The sequence below is a fragment of the Citrus clementina genome, unplaced genomic scaffold (assembly GCF_000493195.1).
Source record: "Citrus clementina cultivar Clemenules unplaced genomic scaffold, Citrus_clementina_v1.0 scaffold_3, whole genome shotgun sequence".
Lineage (NCBI taxonomy): Eukaryota > Viridiplantae > Streptophyta > Magnoliopsida > Sapindales > Rutaceae > Citrus > Citrus x clementina.
In genome coordinates this window covers 4,481,945-4,496,322 of record NW_006262339.1, presented here as the reverse complement: position 1 = coordinate 4,496,322, position 14,378 = coordinate 4,481,945, and the positions used below count along the sequence as shown (strand labels likewise).

At 33.6% G+C, this 14,378-nt stretch overlaps 1 protein-coding gene across 2 annotated transcripts; it reads right to left on the bottom strand.

Moving 5' to 3' along the window:
* Positions 1-5,061: 5,061 nt before the first annotated feature.
* LOC18046086 (BOI-related E3 ubiquitin-protein ligase 1) lies at positions 5,062-7,333 on the bottom strand. 2 transcript variants are annotated; one of them, XM_006440063.2, is made up of 4 exons: positions 6,650-7,324; positions 6,476-6,561; positions 5,985-6,379; positions 5,062-5,883 (listed from the first exon to the last, which is right to left on the bottom strand). In XM_006440063.2, exons 1-4 carry the CDS (start codon positions 6,694-6,696, stop codon positions 5,344-5,346), a joined length of 1,068 nt encoding a protein of 355 aa, XP_006440126.1. In that variant the 5' UTR covers positions 6,697-7,324; the 3' UTR covers positions 5,062-5,343. The 2 variants fall into 2 exon arrangements, with proteins under 2 accessions (XP_006440126.1, XP_006440125.1); XM_006440062.2 differs by having other exon boundaries at positions 5,985-6,561; positions 6,650-7,333.
* Between the last annotated feature and the right edge of the window lie 7,045 nt (positions 7,334-14,378).

The following is a 14,378-nucleotide window of genomic DNA, read 5'->3' as shown; positions in this document are numbered from 1 at the left end:
TGACTGACATGTAAGATTTTTATTCTTTATCACACTTAATGAGCAACATGGCAGATATAACAAACTTATCATATATTTTTAAAATTCAATTTTTAAGACACTCAGTATCTTGGTTGAGATTTTCAAATGTTTTGAATCGCATCCCCAATAGTAAGTCAGAAAAAATTTTGAGTTTCGAATCCTAACTTAACTAATAAACCGGCATAAAATTTCGTACGTAATCCTAACCATTCAATACATAATCTAAATCCCAATAAAGAATCTGCTAACTCTATTGGCACATCTCCAATATCCTCTTAAAACCCCAGTTAATCTTAATTTTATTCATAAACCAAACTCACACCTACATACAACGTAAATGACGACCACTGGAAGTTGCAGAGCTAATTTAAACATTTAAAAAAAATGATTTCCTTTGATAGAAATAATTTTGAAGATGAAAACACTCTCATATAGCTTGTTGGAAATCTTTTAATACTCATCTAATTCAACCTACAAAATTAGCTCCATTAAATCAATCAAACCTCAAATTATTATTTTTTCGAGTTTAAAACGAAAAATATGATACAAATAATCTATCAAATAAGAGATACAGGAAGAAGTTTTGTTTAAATGACTTTGAGAAGAAGGATATTGCAAAAAACTATCTAAACAAGTTACCAAAGAGATCTTGAATGGGGTTTTTTGAGGAGAAAGAGTACTAAAGAATATTTGAGGAATAAAAGATGGCGTTAATAGAAATTATATTATGCCTAGTTAATAGAATGTGCTTAGAAAAGTAGTTCTAAGACGATAGTAGAAAGATCCCAATGGTCCAACTCTTCAGATAATTCTTATGGTATGAATTTAACTGTGTCATTCTTGATGAAATTTGGCGAGTGTATGCATTATAGATTTATAGGGCAAAAAGTAAATAACAAAATGCACAGTAGTACTTCAAAAGTTACCAGTTGCTTCAATACACAATTTTGTAGATTATACTAAACAGATTATTTCTATATATCGCATTAACCCACAAAACCAAAAGAAGGGGAGTTATCCAACTTTGAAATTAATTGATTTTTTGTATTTGTCTCTATCAATAATCGTGTATGCATACATTAATTCTCATTTTATTGAAATGATAAATTTGGAAATTGACTCTATTATTTCTCAGCTACCATCAAGTTTCTATCCCTCATTTAAAATCCAATGCCGTCTGTCTCCAGTCATTAATGCAATTTTCAATTTTGTAGTTGAACATTGCACGAACAAGATAACCAACCAAGATCTTTAATTATAAATACATGGGGCACTGGAGCTCTGCTGACCTAAAAAGGCCGTTGAGCTTTGGCAATGTGATGAGGGTACACCATAACCCAGAAGCCTCGTTCAATAATTTTTTTTCCGTAATTCGAGGTCTCTGTGGATTTTCCTTTTACAGTTTACTTGCCCTAATTGGCCCACTAAAACCGTCCTGCAATCAAACCCAACTAACTCGGATCAAAGTTGTTTGAACCGAATACAATCAAAGCGGCTTCCTGTCAAACCACATTTGCATAATAATTATTGGTGGGAAGTGCATGATAACATGGGATAAAAAAGCAAATGCTTCTCACCTAACAGAGCAGAAGAAAAGAAAAGTCCAAAAACTGTACTAAAAAGCATGCATGTTAGCAATAAAGAGTACCAAAAATGTGCATCAGATTGATATTCATGTCTTTGTTTTGTCAAACGGCCCATCTATTGTGCATCATATCAAGGGCCCCCTTTGCCTACAGTACGTTTATCACAAACATTATTTTTTGGCTACTTGGCTGGATATAGCACTTGGATGGAATTGGCCAGGCATGCGTAATGGTTTTCAAAGCTTAGGCCACGATTAATGTGAAACTCCTATTATAAAATTTTGGTGGGTTTGGGAAAAAAAAAAAAAAAAAAGAGAGTACAAAATGACATATCATGCTTAATTGACCCCAAAATATTAAATAAAAATAGCAGAAAACTGGAAAAAGTATGATACCATTATTTGACAGTGAAGTGGGTTTTGGAAATTTATGACAATTCAGGTACAGACACATCTACTTTGGATCACAACATTTAATTACCTCAGCACAAAGCAATTCACTCTTGAATCAGTATAATTGCTTAAGGCTTATTAGCATTTAAAGTATGCATCAACGCTTAGTTGTGAAAACAACTTCACCATAAATGGTGTCAGGCCTTTTTCATGAGATTGAGATGAAACTTGGACAAATCACAAATGTGTTGTCATCCACTTCTTCAATAGACTCTAAAACACAAGTTGCAAAGGCAAGCAATAGCTGGCATTTATGGGCATTTCCCTTGCGATCATGGTAATATTTTGATGTCAAGTCACCCACATCAAGTGACGTCCTTGTCTTTTGGCAAGCACAATGACTAGGGCTTTTGGTCCCATTAAAACTTATAAGACTATCTGTTCTGTCCTAGATCTACATCTTATTTTCAAGGCCCTTTCTTGATGTGGTGGGCATTTGAGGTAATGGGGCATCATTTGTATGTATTATCTTGTCCTTCTCTCCTACCCCATTGATAGCCTTTTGCGTCATATATGATTAAGACCTTAAGGATACAATCTTGGCTCACATTAATGTCCTTAATCTGCAATCCTAGCATCTGGGTTTGCAAATATTTACTAGATTATAAGTTATGTCCACTATTGGAATCATGGCAAAAGCTTTCAGGCATCTTGTGTGAATTTAATAGTTGACAAATTTCTTGAGAAGCCAAATCCTATAGTCCTGATCCGGAGATCATGTGAATTTATTAATAAAATATTTTTTTTTTCAAAAAAGAAATTATTTTTCCTCATTTTCATACGTTGGTCAAACTGAGGTGTCATTGTTTTAATTTCTCCCAGTGGTTTCTGGACAAACTTGTGAGTTGTGTCCCATCCGCAAATTAAGAGAAGAATCTTGCAGGTTTGTGCAAATTTTTGCTTCTCAAGTATTGTAAAGTAAGAGGGTATTGTTTAAATAAGTGTGTGATGATCCTCATTATATTGCAAAGAATCTTGTTTTGTTTTTTATTACATATCAATTCGAGATTGTTCCCGGAATATATTTCAGGAAAAAAAAAAGGGTTCCCGGAATAGGACTGCTGCAAAATTTAACTGCTTCTACTTTTAGTACTAGTACTTTTTCTTCAGCAATTAAGGGGGTTTTCTTTCTTTCTCATTCTCCATTTTGGTTAAGCTAGAGTGATTTCATATTATACCTGCTTTCTATAAATGAAACTGTTACCTGTTCCGGTATCTGGTAGTATTATTTTGCTAAGTCTTATAGTGCATGCATGTAAACTGTGCGGTCTAATAGCCATGTGATCACAAATCAGATTCCTGCTTATCTGTAAGTAACAAACAGTTAAAAGTTGCATGATTAAGTGTAATTAAGACGTGCTTGTGATCCAATCTGATCTCTTACAATAATATTATATTTAAAGCGTGTATTAGTTTCCAGATAAGTGACTGCTTTCGTGATGAAGTTCATTGAAGTTCTGCTTAAAACATTAACCGAGGAAAATAAAATGTTCCTTTATATTTTCATGCTAAGAATCTGGATTTCTGAAAAAGCAGAACAAGAATAAAAAGATAAGACATGAGAGATCACTTTGGTTTCACTTTCTCATACTACTAAGATTCAATGGTCTCATTTCTACGCTTATGTGCAATGACAGAGAGTTGCTTCAGCCTGAAGGGTGGCTGGGTGCAAGAAATAAGCTGCAACGATTAAGGATACAATGTGCAAATAGAATCCAAATGTAAATCATGATTCATGTATAAACTTCTCTTACAAAAAAGAGGTAAAGCCGAAGCAAGGAAAGCAAAAGTTTGATTAGACCATTTTCTTACTGGCAATAATCCATTGCTTCTGGCCATATGCCATATAACATCAATCAAATAAAAAGGGAAAAAAGATTGGGGAAAAAAAAGAAGAAGGAAAAGTAGGCATAGTAGCTTAAACTTAACAAGGGGATAGAGCATAATGTGCAAAACGATTTTGACATAATGGGGAAGAAGGAAAAGATGTTAATGTTTTGGGGGGGATGGGGGGTTGGGAAAGAACATAATTGAACTATAGTTCCATCCTGGGTTTTGGTTTTCTAAAATATTCCATATCTTTTCCACATTCTTTTAGTGACCCAAGAAAATACTGTATATCACTACATCTATACGCGACCAATAAAACTGTGAATGGATATAAATCCATGGGACCAAAATAGGCATGAAATGACTCTAACTTTGCATCAAAATAATCGCCTGGAAACTTTCTTGAACACATGAAATACAGCAGAAATCAAAGAACCACATGCCTTGTAGCATAAGAGAAGTTAAACAATTATATTAAGAAGGTTATTAAAAAAAAAAAGATGCCCTATATTGGAAGCCAGTTGATTGCATTCAACGAAAAAGAAAAAGAAAAGGAAAAAATCATACCATTAATGGTACAGTGTCCTTTCTTTCGATAATGTTCTATTCAATGAAACTGTGTTCAAGTTTAAAAAAATCAGTTTCCCCCCCCCCCCCCCCCTTTTTCCTTAAAATAACCACACATCATAACAATGGCAGAAAGCAACTATTGCTTTCACCTCAATAACACTACTAGATTAATTCAACTCGATCACATATCTACTGTATCTGCATGTGCTACTAAACTTGTCCTCAATATTGCTTAAGATAGAAACTTAGAATGTGCAAGCTTTCACATCTTTTATCTTAGTGCTCTGATTTGTCTCTAGATTGAAACCAAAATCGGGTGAATATATATATATATATAACTTTTGTTAACCAGAAATGTACACCATGCAAATTATGCAAAGCAATCACACCGTTTTATTTTAATGAAAATCAATTAGAAATAAAACTACTAAGTGTTCTCTTAAAAGAGAAAATGGTGCAAACTAACCACAATGTTAATGCAAAGCCAATATTGAAGAATTGACATAAAATAAATGCTATTCAAGAAGAAACCCAAGGCCAAAAAATTTATCTAATAAAAGAATTTATATATGAATTATTATTATTTTTTAAAAATGCCACTACCCATATGGCCATGTACATTCTCTAGGTACTTCACTCCAAGAGGGGTAAACCCAAAAAAGAAAAAAATAAAAATAAGAAACCAAAAGCAAGAAAACTTTTTACTTTGGCTGGTCCACCAGAATATCTGAACCCAAATTAACATCCAAAATAATAAAAAAAAAAAGATGTAGTTCTTAAGTTCTTATTATACTCCATTTTTTTACTTTTCTTTTTTACCGTTGCCTCACATCTTGTTGGGCCTCAACACGGGCCTCCGCTTTCTGCATTGGGCTCTTCCGGCCCTAAGAAAGAAAAACCTCGACGCTCGAATCTCTCACGTTGAAACAAAGCGGGCACGCTTGAACCACCCGGTCACATTCTGTACAAACGCAAAGGTGCCGACACGGCAATAGCACTACCGAGGCGACCCGTTTACGGCATCCTTTACATGCCGGGCCGGATACGGGTACGGACACGACCCTGTCCGGGTCAACGTACGCTGACTCGGCATCCTCCGCTACCTCCCCCGTGCACATTAGCCCATCGTCCCCTCTCCTGCTATCCTGCGCCCCACATCCCGCGCCGCTCATAATAGCCTGCTGCAGCTGCGCCTGTAGAGACGCAGCTGTTGCTTCCTGTGCCCTTGCCTTTGCCTGCCAAACCTGCGCCTCCACGCTAAGTTGCGCGGCGCGCGCTTCCAGCTCAGCATTTCTCCGCGTGGCTTTCTCCACCTCGGCTTCTTTTTCTCTTAACAACCGGGCTATTGATTCCTCCGCTGCCCCCAGCAGAGCACGATAGTGCCTCTGCCTTTTCTCCGCTAATGCACGCCGCAGTTGCTCCCCCTATTGATATTTAAAAAAAAAAAAAAAGAACTTTTTAACGAAAGATTAAAAATTTAGAAAAAATGATCAAGTACCCATTAGAGAAAAAAGTGAATTGGTACCTGGGCTTGAAGGAATTGGTCTAATTCATCACGCTGGCGTTTGATTGGAGAGGCTAAATCATCTGATAGAAACGACAAGAGAGAAGGTGACTGGCACATAATATTTTGTTGTTGCTGCTGCTGCTGCTGATGATGATGAGGAGTTTGTTGTAACTGTTGTTGCTGCTGCTGCTGACGTTGTTGTTGGTCACCAAAAGATAATCGAAGGCCAGTGGAAACGACATTGGGTTGATGATGATTGTGGAGCTGAGAGAGGTTTATGAGTTGAGGAGTTTGTTGAGATTGCATAGAGATAGAGTAATGATTCATTGGAGCTGCTGTTATTGATGTAGTTGTTGTTGTATTGGCTGCCGCAACTTCTCTTCCTCTTTTGCGTGGATTATTATTGTTATTACCTGAACATGGTGGCATGGCGAATTCAGAATCTTGATATTTGTTCATTTCAATTAATAATGATTTCAAGCAAAGCAGAGTGGGGATTGAGAACGGACCTCCATTGTTGAATAACATGTAGGATTGATCAAGAAATCCTCCTGGCTGTGGTTGTAAGGAATAATCATGCCCTTCTTGACTGTTTCTGCAGATTAATAAAGATACCAATGAATTTAGTTCACATATGAGTTTAACTAATTAAAGAGGTGATATTGAATGGAAAACTTGCAAACCTGTTTAGAAGAAGAACGTTTGATGGGTATTGAGCTTGAACAGCCATTATACAAATAAATGTGCGGAGAGGAGAATGAAGGTGGCAATGATTAATAAAGAAAGAAGCAATGTGGAGCGCTAAACGCTAACACATAAGAAGCATGAATAAAATAAAGAGAAGAGATTCAAAGAAAGAAAGATGCCCGCTTGCTTGCTTCTTTCCCCACAAGCCTAGCTAGCTTGGCGGACTCTTCAATGAAAGAGAAAGAGAGAGAAAAATAAAAAAATCAATGAATTATGTGACTATATTGAGAAGAGGCCACCACCAACACCATCACCATTCTCCATTACCATTATACCATCACCCATCAATCTATCTTTCTACTTTTCTTTGCTCCGTTTGCCTTGTTTGCTTTGCTTTCTTTTTTTCTCGTTTTTTTTTTCTCTCTTTTGTGTGTGTGTGTGTATATTTACGTACAGATATATAAATAGAGGAATATATATATATATATAGAGAGAGAGAGAGAGAGAGAGAGAGAGAAATAGATGCGATTGAAACGAATCAGTCCAAGAGAGAGACACCTGATTCTGCTCTTTCTTTCTTTCTTTGTTTTGTTTTGTTGCCTTTGCTTCTCTTCTTCTATCTATAATCTATGCGTGGGGTTGGCTTTTCTTGAGAAGGAGTCTCGTGTTTGTTATCATCATCATCATCATCAACTCTCACCACCCCCGTTACTAATTTACTACTAAAAATTAATAATAGATTACCCTTTTTTTTGAAAAAATTATTATTCTTATATGGTAAAAAACAGACAAAAAAACTAATTAGTATTAATAATGATAATGAATAAGAGAGAGGAAAATCAATGACAATGGGTGATGCTCATGTTATGTAGGTTGTAAGTTGTAAATATGTTGTTTTGAGTTAACAATAAGTTAATAGTTGTTGTGGAGCGTGCAGGTCTCTCAGCCGCTACCGCTGCCGCTGGGACTGTTTGTAATTTGTATACATATATATGATATGATCCATGCCACCATGCGTGTCTATCGCCAGCTTTGCTTTTCCCATATCCCCCTTTAAAATCTCTAGAGAGAGTTTAGACCCACAATTTTATTTTCCTAAATTAATTTTTTCCTCATATTATCTTCTCAAATTATACAGATGTATTTTTAAAATACCTTTTAACCGATTCATACCTTGCATGTGATAAGTACCAACCCCTCAATCACCTTAAGTTGATTGTTATTGATTTTGTCTACAATTATAAATGTTAATATTGTTATTGAGTAAATCTTTTTAATTTTACTTGGTATTGAAGATTCAAACTGATTAACAGGTAAGGATTGCTTTTGTTTTCATTCCTTATCTTAGAAAAAGGAGAAGAGATCACAATACCTCCGACCTAATTGCTTGGTTTTTGGTTGAGTTTTTCTCAAAATTTTCCTTTCTTACCTTACTTATAAGTTGGTGGTTGATTTTATCAAATTTTTGGGTATGACTATTTCAAATGGACGAAAGCTAGGGTTATTTTGTGAACCATTTATTTAGGGGCAGAGGTGAATGATACAACAAATCCCAAAATTTAAACTAATTTTGTTATGTATATTGTCATGTTGACTCATTAGCAAGCCTTTTTTTCCCCTCATACATTGAGTGGTCATAAAAGGCTTCTGCCCAACTAAAACCCCATTTTAAACAAATTTTATTTAATTTGTAGACCAATAAGTATACGAAAATTAATTAAAAACCAAGAAAAAGTTACTATACTAAAAGAAATGATTAAGTGAATCACACAAGAAAAGTTAAGTAGGTATCGGTGGTCTCCCCAAAACCAAGAAGGGTTTTTTCGGTTAACTTTAATTAATGGGGGTGACAAAGAAAGAGAGAAGCCACCAAAAAAGAAGAGAGAATTGAAGAAAAATGTGAAATGTGAAATGTGAAATGTGAAATGAAAGAGAGTGCTTAATTGGAATGGCATCACGCAATTTGTCTTTGCTTTTTGGTCCCACCGTCGGCTCTAAATTTTTTCCTCTCTATTCTTCTCTTTTATGTACAGTAGAATTAATTAATTAATTAATTAATATCTCCTCTTCTTTCATTTGCATTAGAAATGCAGTCCTGCACGGCATTATAAGTGTCTATCTAATGTACAAATAATAATCATCACACCTTTCATCTTCACACTAACAGCTCATGAAACTTCCTAGTTTTCTTCTCCCATTTCGTTTTCTCTCTTTTCAATTTGCATTGTTTTTGTTGATTTCTTTATTGTTAATATCTGTGCTTTAGATGGCTAATGAGAAATCTACATTGTCTCTTTAATTAGTCTCGTATGTGTATATATATGAAGGACTATGCATTAACCCATTGGCTATGCTATATACAATAAAATATATTTCAATTGTATATTGAATTTTAATATTAGATTTCTTTGGATTAATTAGTAATTGCAAAGATCATGAGGTGGGTCTTTCAGATTTTAAAGTTGACTATTAATTTGATGGAATTATACGAACCAAATCATTTTGAAAATCAAAGCAAAATGGTAACAGCATGCAGGCCAAAATCGGTTGACCTTACCTCACTCCCAAGTTTCTTTGGCAGGTCTAATTAAACCCACCCAGGGTTAGGTAAACCTCACCCCTAATCCAAAACCAAAAGCAATGCATGATCCGTAATTGCATTGCTAATAAGTACTCACCACCATGCACTCCTCAAACACTTTAATGGGTTAGTGAATAAAGTAGAGCCCTAATGAAGTATTATTGAGTCAATATTAGAACTATTCAACTTTTGAAAAATGAGTTATTTTATATGAATCTTTCCTTTGGGTTAAAATTTTGCCTCTTGGGAAGCTTACGAACTTGTGCTTAGGTGATGGAACAAAGTCATGAAACCTAGCAAATTGTAAAGAAACTTCACTGATCACAATCGATCAACTTGTCCTTTTGGCTAATTTATTTTCTTCCTTTTAACAGCTAGCTAGTCATTATTTTCAAGGATCCTTGTGTTGTAATGTTCACTATTTGTAGCTTTTATTATTTATTATTAAGGAATTAATAAAAATCAAACACTAATAATCTATTAAATGTAATGTGTGTAAAGTCATCATTTCCAAGATGTTTCATGAAACCAGGCGCATTTCCTTGGGTTGAAGACAAACGCCAACTTAAGACATTTCTTTAATCCTAATCCAACCATTCCCAATCCATCATCTATGTTTTGCTTGACCCACAAACCCCCAAAAACTCCTTTTCATTTTCTAGGATTTTCCCTCACTTTCTCTTTTTTTATTTCTTGCCAGTCAATTTTCTTGGGCTTTGTTTTATTTATTTATTAATTTCCCATGACACCATTTTCATTGATCCTCCTCCACCTCTCCCATCACTTCCCTACAGCACTACGCACTACCTATTCTTGCTTTTCTTCAAACCAAAAGCACTCCCAAGCCTTCCCAAGTTCACCGCCAACAAATGATGCTATAGCTACCAACAATATTGTATACATAAAAATATCTTAAACTTGTTCTCTTTTCATAACTTCTTTATCAGTTTTTATGTTTGACAATCCTGAGTGCTTTTGGTGTACACGTTTTTACCCGTTAAATTCTTGCTTTTTTTTTTCACTTGTTAAGTTCTTACCATGTTCATATATATATATATATATATATATATATATATAATTGAATGCATCATATACGTGTCAAGAAGCCATAAAAAATATGTATACAATAAGTTGCCAACAATATTATATACTTTCTCACCTGCAAGACATCTCCCATAGTTTGTGCTGTAGACCTAATAAAACTCATGCAATTTAAGCAATGAAATATATCATGTGATAGATATTATCTTATCTTTCAGGGACATTATGTATGATCTAACAAATAAGCATAAAAGAGAATTAGTGGATGTATATTTTCGTTTGTGTACAACTTATGTAGTGAATTATATACCTACATCAAAATCAATCATCACTTAACTATGACCTTATAGGCTTGCCATTATTTATTTGATAGATGGCATATAGCCGCCATTAATTTCATTATTCAATTTATCAATTACATACTTTCTTTCTTTTTCTTGTTACTGTTTTATAATAGGAAAATGAACTGTAAAATTGAAAGGCAGTGATCAGTAATTAACGTGAATAAAATTCAAAATTATGGGCATCTTTCTTTTCATTGATGAAGAAGCAAAAATGCAATAAAATAAGAAAAATGAGAAAGGCCTAAAATGCGACACAGTGATGATAAAAACAACTGTGAAACTAAATGGTGTTGTAGCGTTATTTGAAAAAATAATATTAATTTTTAATTTAATACTATAGTTTCACATGACTTTATAGTTATTTTATCGTCATTGTATTATTATTATTTTAAAAAAAAATCAAATATCAATTCTTATGAAATAAGAGTAAACAAAATTATATATGATTCTTATTTATAGGAATGTCAGTAAGAGAGACAAGAGGTGGGTGTGTGGTATAATTTATGAGTCATGAGTGATATATATCAAAAGTACTTTTCGGCAACTGTTTTTCTTTCTGAAGGTAAATAATGTGAGTCACAAGAAGAGGCAGAAGCTGAAGCAGAAGAAAACAGAAGAGGAGTTTTTTTTTTTTATTTTTTTTATGGGAAAATGGGGAAAGCAGAAGCAAGCTAAGCAGCATCGGAGTGTGGGGGGTGGGGCTTTGGCTTTGTATTTGCTGCAAAGAATCAAAGCTCTTAACTGCAAAAATCAACTTCCCCCCTCCTTATTCATTCATTGTGGGCACACTTTTTGTGTCACCTTTAGGCCCCATTTCCTTAGCGTTTTGCCTTTCTTCTTGTGAAATTATTTAATGTCTTTTGCTTGTACTCTGTGTTTGGTATAATAATAACCGTGTCTTTAATTTGCTTTAAACTGCATGAAAAATCATAGATGCACAAACATAGGGATAAACTTAGGGACACAAATTAATGGAATAATGTCATGTGTACATATGATAAAATTAATTAAAGTAAATGATTGTCATTTACATTTTTATTAGGCTAGCCACGCCTGTTCGAAGGCTTTGCCGTAAAACCTACTCTAGCACCATTGGGGAATATAGAAGAAACATTTGGTATAGTATTTTTCTCAGGTTCGATGGTAAATCAATCAAAATTAAATTAAATAATATTTCCTTGTAAAACTTTTAAAAATAAATATCCAAAACGATTTGGTGAAATCCATAGAGAATCCACAAGTAACCGGGGACCCCTGTTTCTCAAATGGAATTTCAATTCAAAGCATCCAAATACATCACAATTTTACACCATAATTAGATTTCAGCAACTTTGGTTGAGAACAAAAAGTCATAAATACTGGAGAAAAAAAAAACCAGTGGTCCCCTAATCCAACGGATGAAAGCAGGGGAATCACCATAAACAAATTGGTACTGTGCCCATCACCTTCGCATCAGCACAACTTATTATGAAGTTGTATTGTATTTATATAATAATAGGTCACAGATTTCCACTCTTTATTTTATTTTATCTTTTTTCTCTGCCTAAACTGACACCATCCCGTAATTTGAAGGCTCTATTTTGTGACCAACTTTGAGGAATAATAAATTTTAATGCTACCCAGAAAAATATTTCATTGGCCCATTTACCTTTGCAGTCTTTATAGTAATTATTACATTTTTTAACTCTTTTTTTTCTTTTTACTTTTCAGTAATACCAACAAAAAAAATTAATTATCCAGGTTTTACTTCATGCTATAATCTCATTTTATTTTTTAAGAAAGAAATCTAGTTATATATCTGCCAAAGAAAGAAAAGTGAAGCTAAAATAAATAAAAATAAATAAGTTGGAATATCAGGCATAAAATATTATAATCAAAACTATTGAAGATGTTGAAAAACTGAAGCTTAGAATTTCTTTTTCAAGAACATGAATCTTTAAAAAACAAAATGAGAACATACCAAAAGAAAAGAAGGAATTAATATGAGGGTATAACTCTGTGTTATTCTTGCTTCAGCAACGCAAGAAGATTGTTAATCTAAACAAAATTTCTTAATTCTTAAACGTGTTGGTTCTGCATCATGTAAACAATTGATTAGTTCAATAACTCTCCAATTATTATGCACATAGCAAAAAGATATACATTAAAGCAACCGCTAGTTTATTTGTTTAGAGTAACGATATACATTTTAAATTTATTATTCAAATGATGGGGTATTTATTGAGTAGTTAGTAATTTTTTTATAAGATCCAAGTGAATTGATTTTATTATCTCACTAATTAATTAATAAATGCCACATTATCTAGATAATAAATTTGAGATGTGTAACACTACTCATTTATCTATTTGTTGCGTTTGTGGCAAAGTTTGTGACAAAAAGGAATTCTAAAATTTTAAATTGGAAATTTCTTAAGACTTTAATTGTGTCAAATTATTCACTCTTTCTGTTTTAATGATGTCTTAATAACGCACTGGGCTTCAAATTTAACCAGGATATTTCGATTTAAGTATAATGTATGATTACATATTTTTTTTTTCAAGTATAAAATATATATGTACACACATATATATTAGGCTTGAATAAGTAAGAATAGAGTTGGTAACAATGAATATAATTTTATCCCCACATTTTTAATTAATGCATTGAGTTTTCGGTTGAACAAAACAAACATGTCACGCAGGAATCCAAAATCAAAATTATTTCACACCTTGAACGACACGTTTGAAGAAAGCGATTTGGGCACTAATATATTGAAAAGAGAAAAATAATGGATGATGATGAGAAATAGAAATTTAAGACTACGATGCAAAGCCAACCACATTAGCTCATTCTTTGTTGTAGCTACCCTTTCATTGTAACCACTTGAGCACACAGAGAGCCATGACCCATGACCCTCTTTATCATATCGTGTCCACACTTTCAAGCAAAAACACAATGTAGTACACGTCACCAGTTACCTAAGCTAATTAATAATAATCACAAGTTTTTCTTCCTGTATTTACAATATAATTGCGGGGTAAGCTCTAACCAGTGACGAAAAAACTCGTGTTTAGGGTAACTTTGTAGCATACCATACAAATACTTTTTTTCTTTTTCAAATTTTTTGGATTTCTTTGTCATGGGGACCAATCTTGGTGATGGGGAATCAATTAGGCTATGGTGGGTTGGCATTGTTTGGAGTGGATGTGAATTGGCATCGAGTTTGTATAAATGTACACATTGACTAGAATACAAAACAAGAGAAGCTTATCAGTCGAAAGAGATCACAATCGAATATATTTTCAAGATGGCTGGCCATCTAACATCATCTATCCTTTTATTTGCTAGCTTTTTTTTTTTTTTAAAAAAAAAAAAAACATTTGTTTTTCTTCCATGTGGAGAGAAAAGGGAGGCCTCGATTCTTAGTCAACTTGTGTAATTTATAGAGAAAAATTTTAGACAGAATTCTTCTATCTATCGAGTAACCAGTCGTTTTTTTGTAGGTTTTGTTAAAACGACACAAAGAACGCAACAAGTGTAGCTATCGTCATCCCTTATGTTTCTCGCACACCCTCTTTTGGCTTTTATCTTTAGTTCCAATTAAGATTTTTCATATATTCTACCAATAAGCAATATCTTCAAGACTTGTTCACTAAGGTTTACAGTATAATAATTGCTGATAAATTAATTTATAAGATACGAGAAAGAGCTTGAATTTACATGTTTAATATGTATTTTGGAATCTGTACACAAATAAATAGAAGTATGAAAACGCATGC

Coding starts and splice junctions, on each gene's coding strand:
- LOC18046086 (XM_006440062.2), bottom strand. CDS start 6,696: ATGGCTGTTCAAGCTCAATACCCATCAAACGTTCTTCTTCTAAACAG. Junction 6,562..6,649: donor AACGTTCTTCTTCTAAACAG/GTTTGCAAGTTT, acceptor ATTAATCTGCAG/AAACAGTCAAGAAGGGCATG. Junction 5,884..5,984: donor ACCAATTCCTTCAAGCCCAG/GTACCAATTCAC, acceptor AAATATCAATAG/GGGGAGCAACTGCGGCGTGC.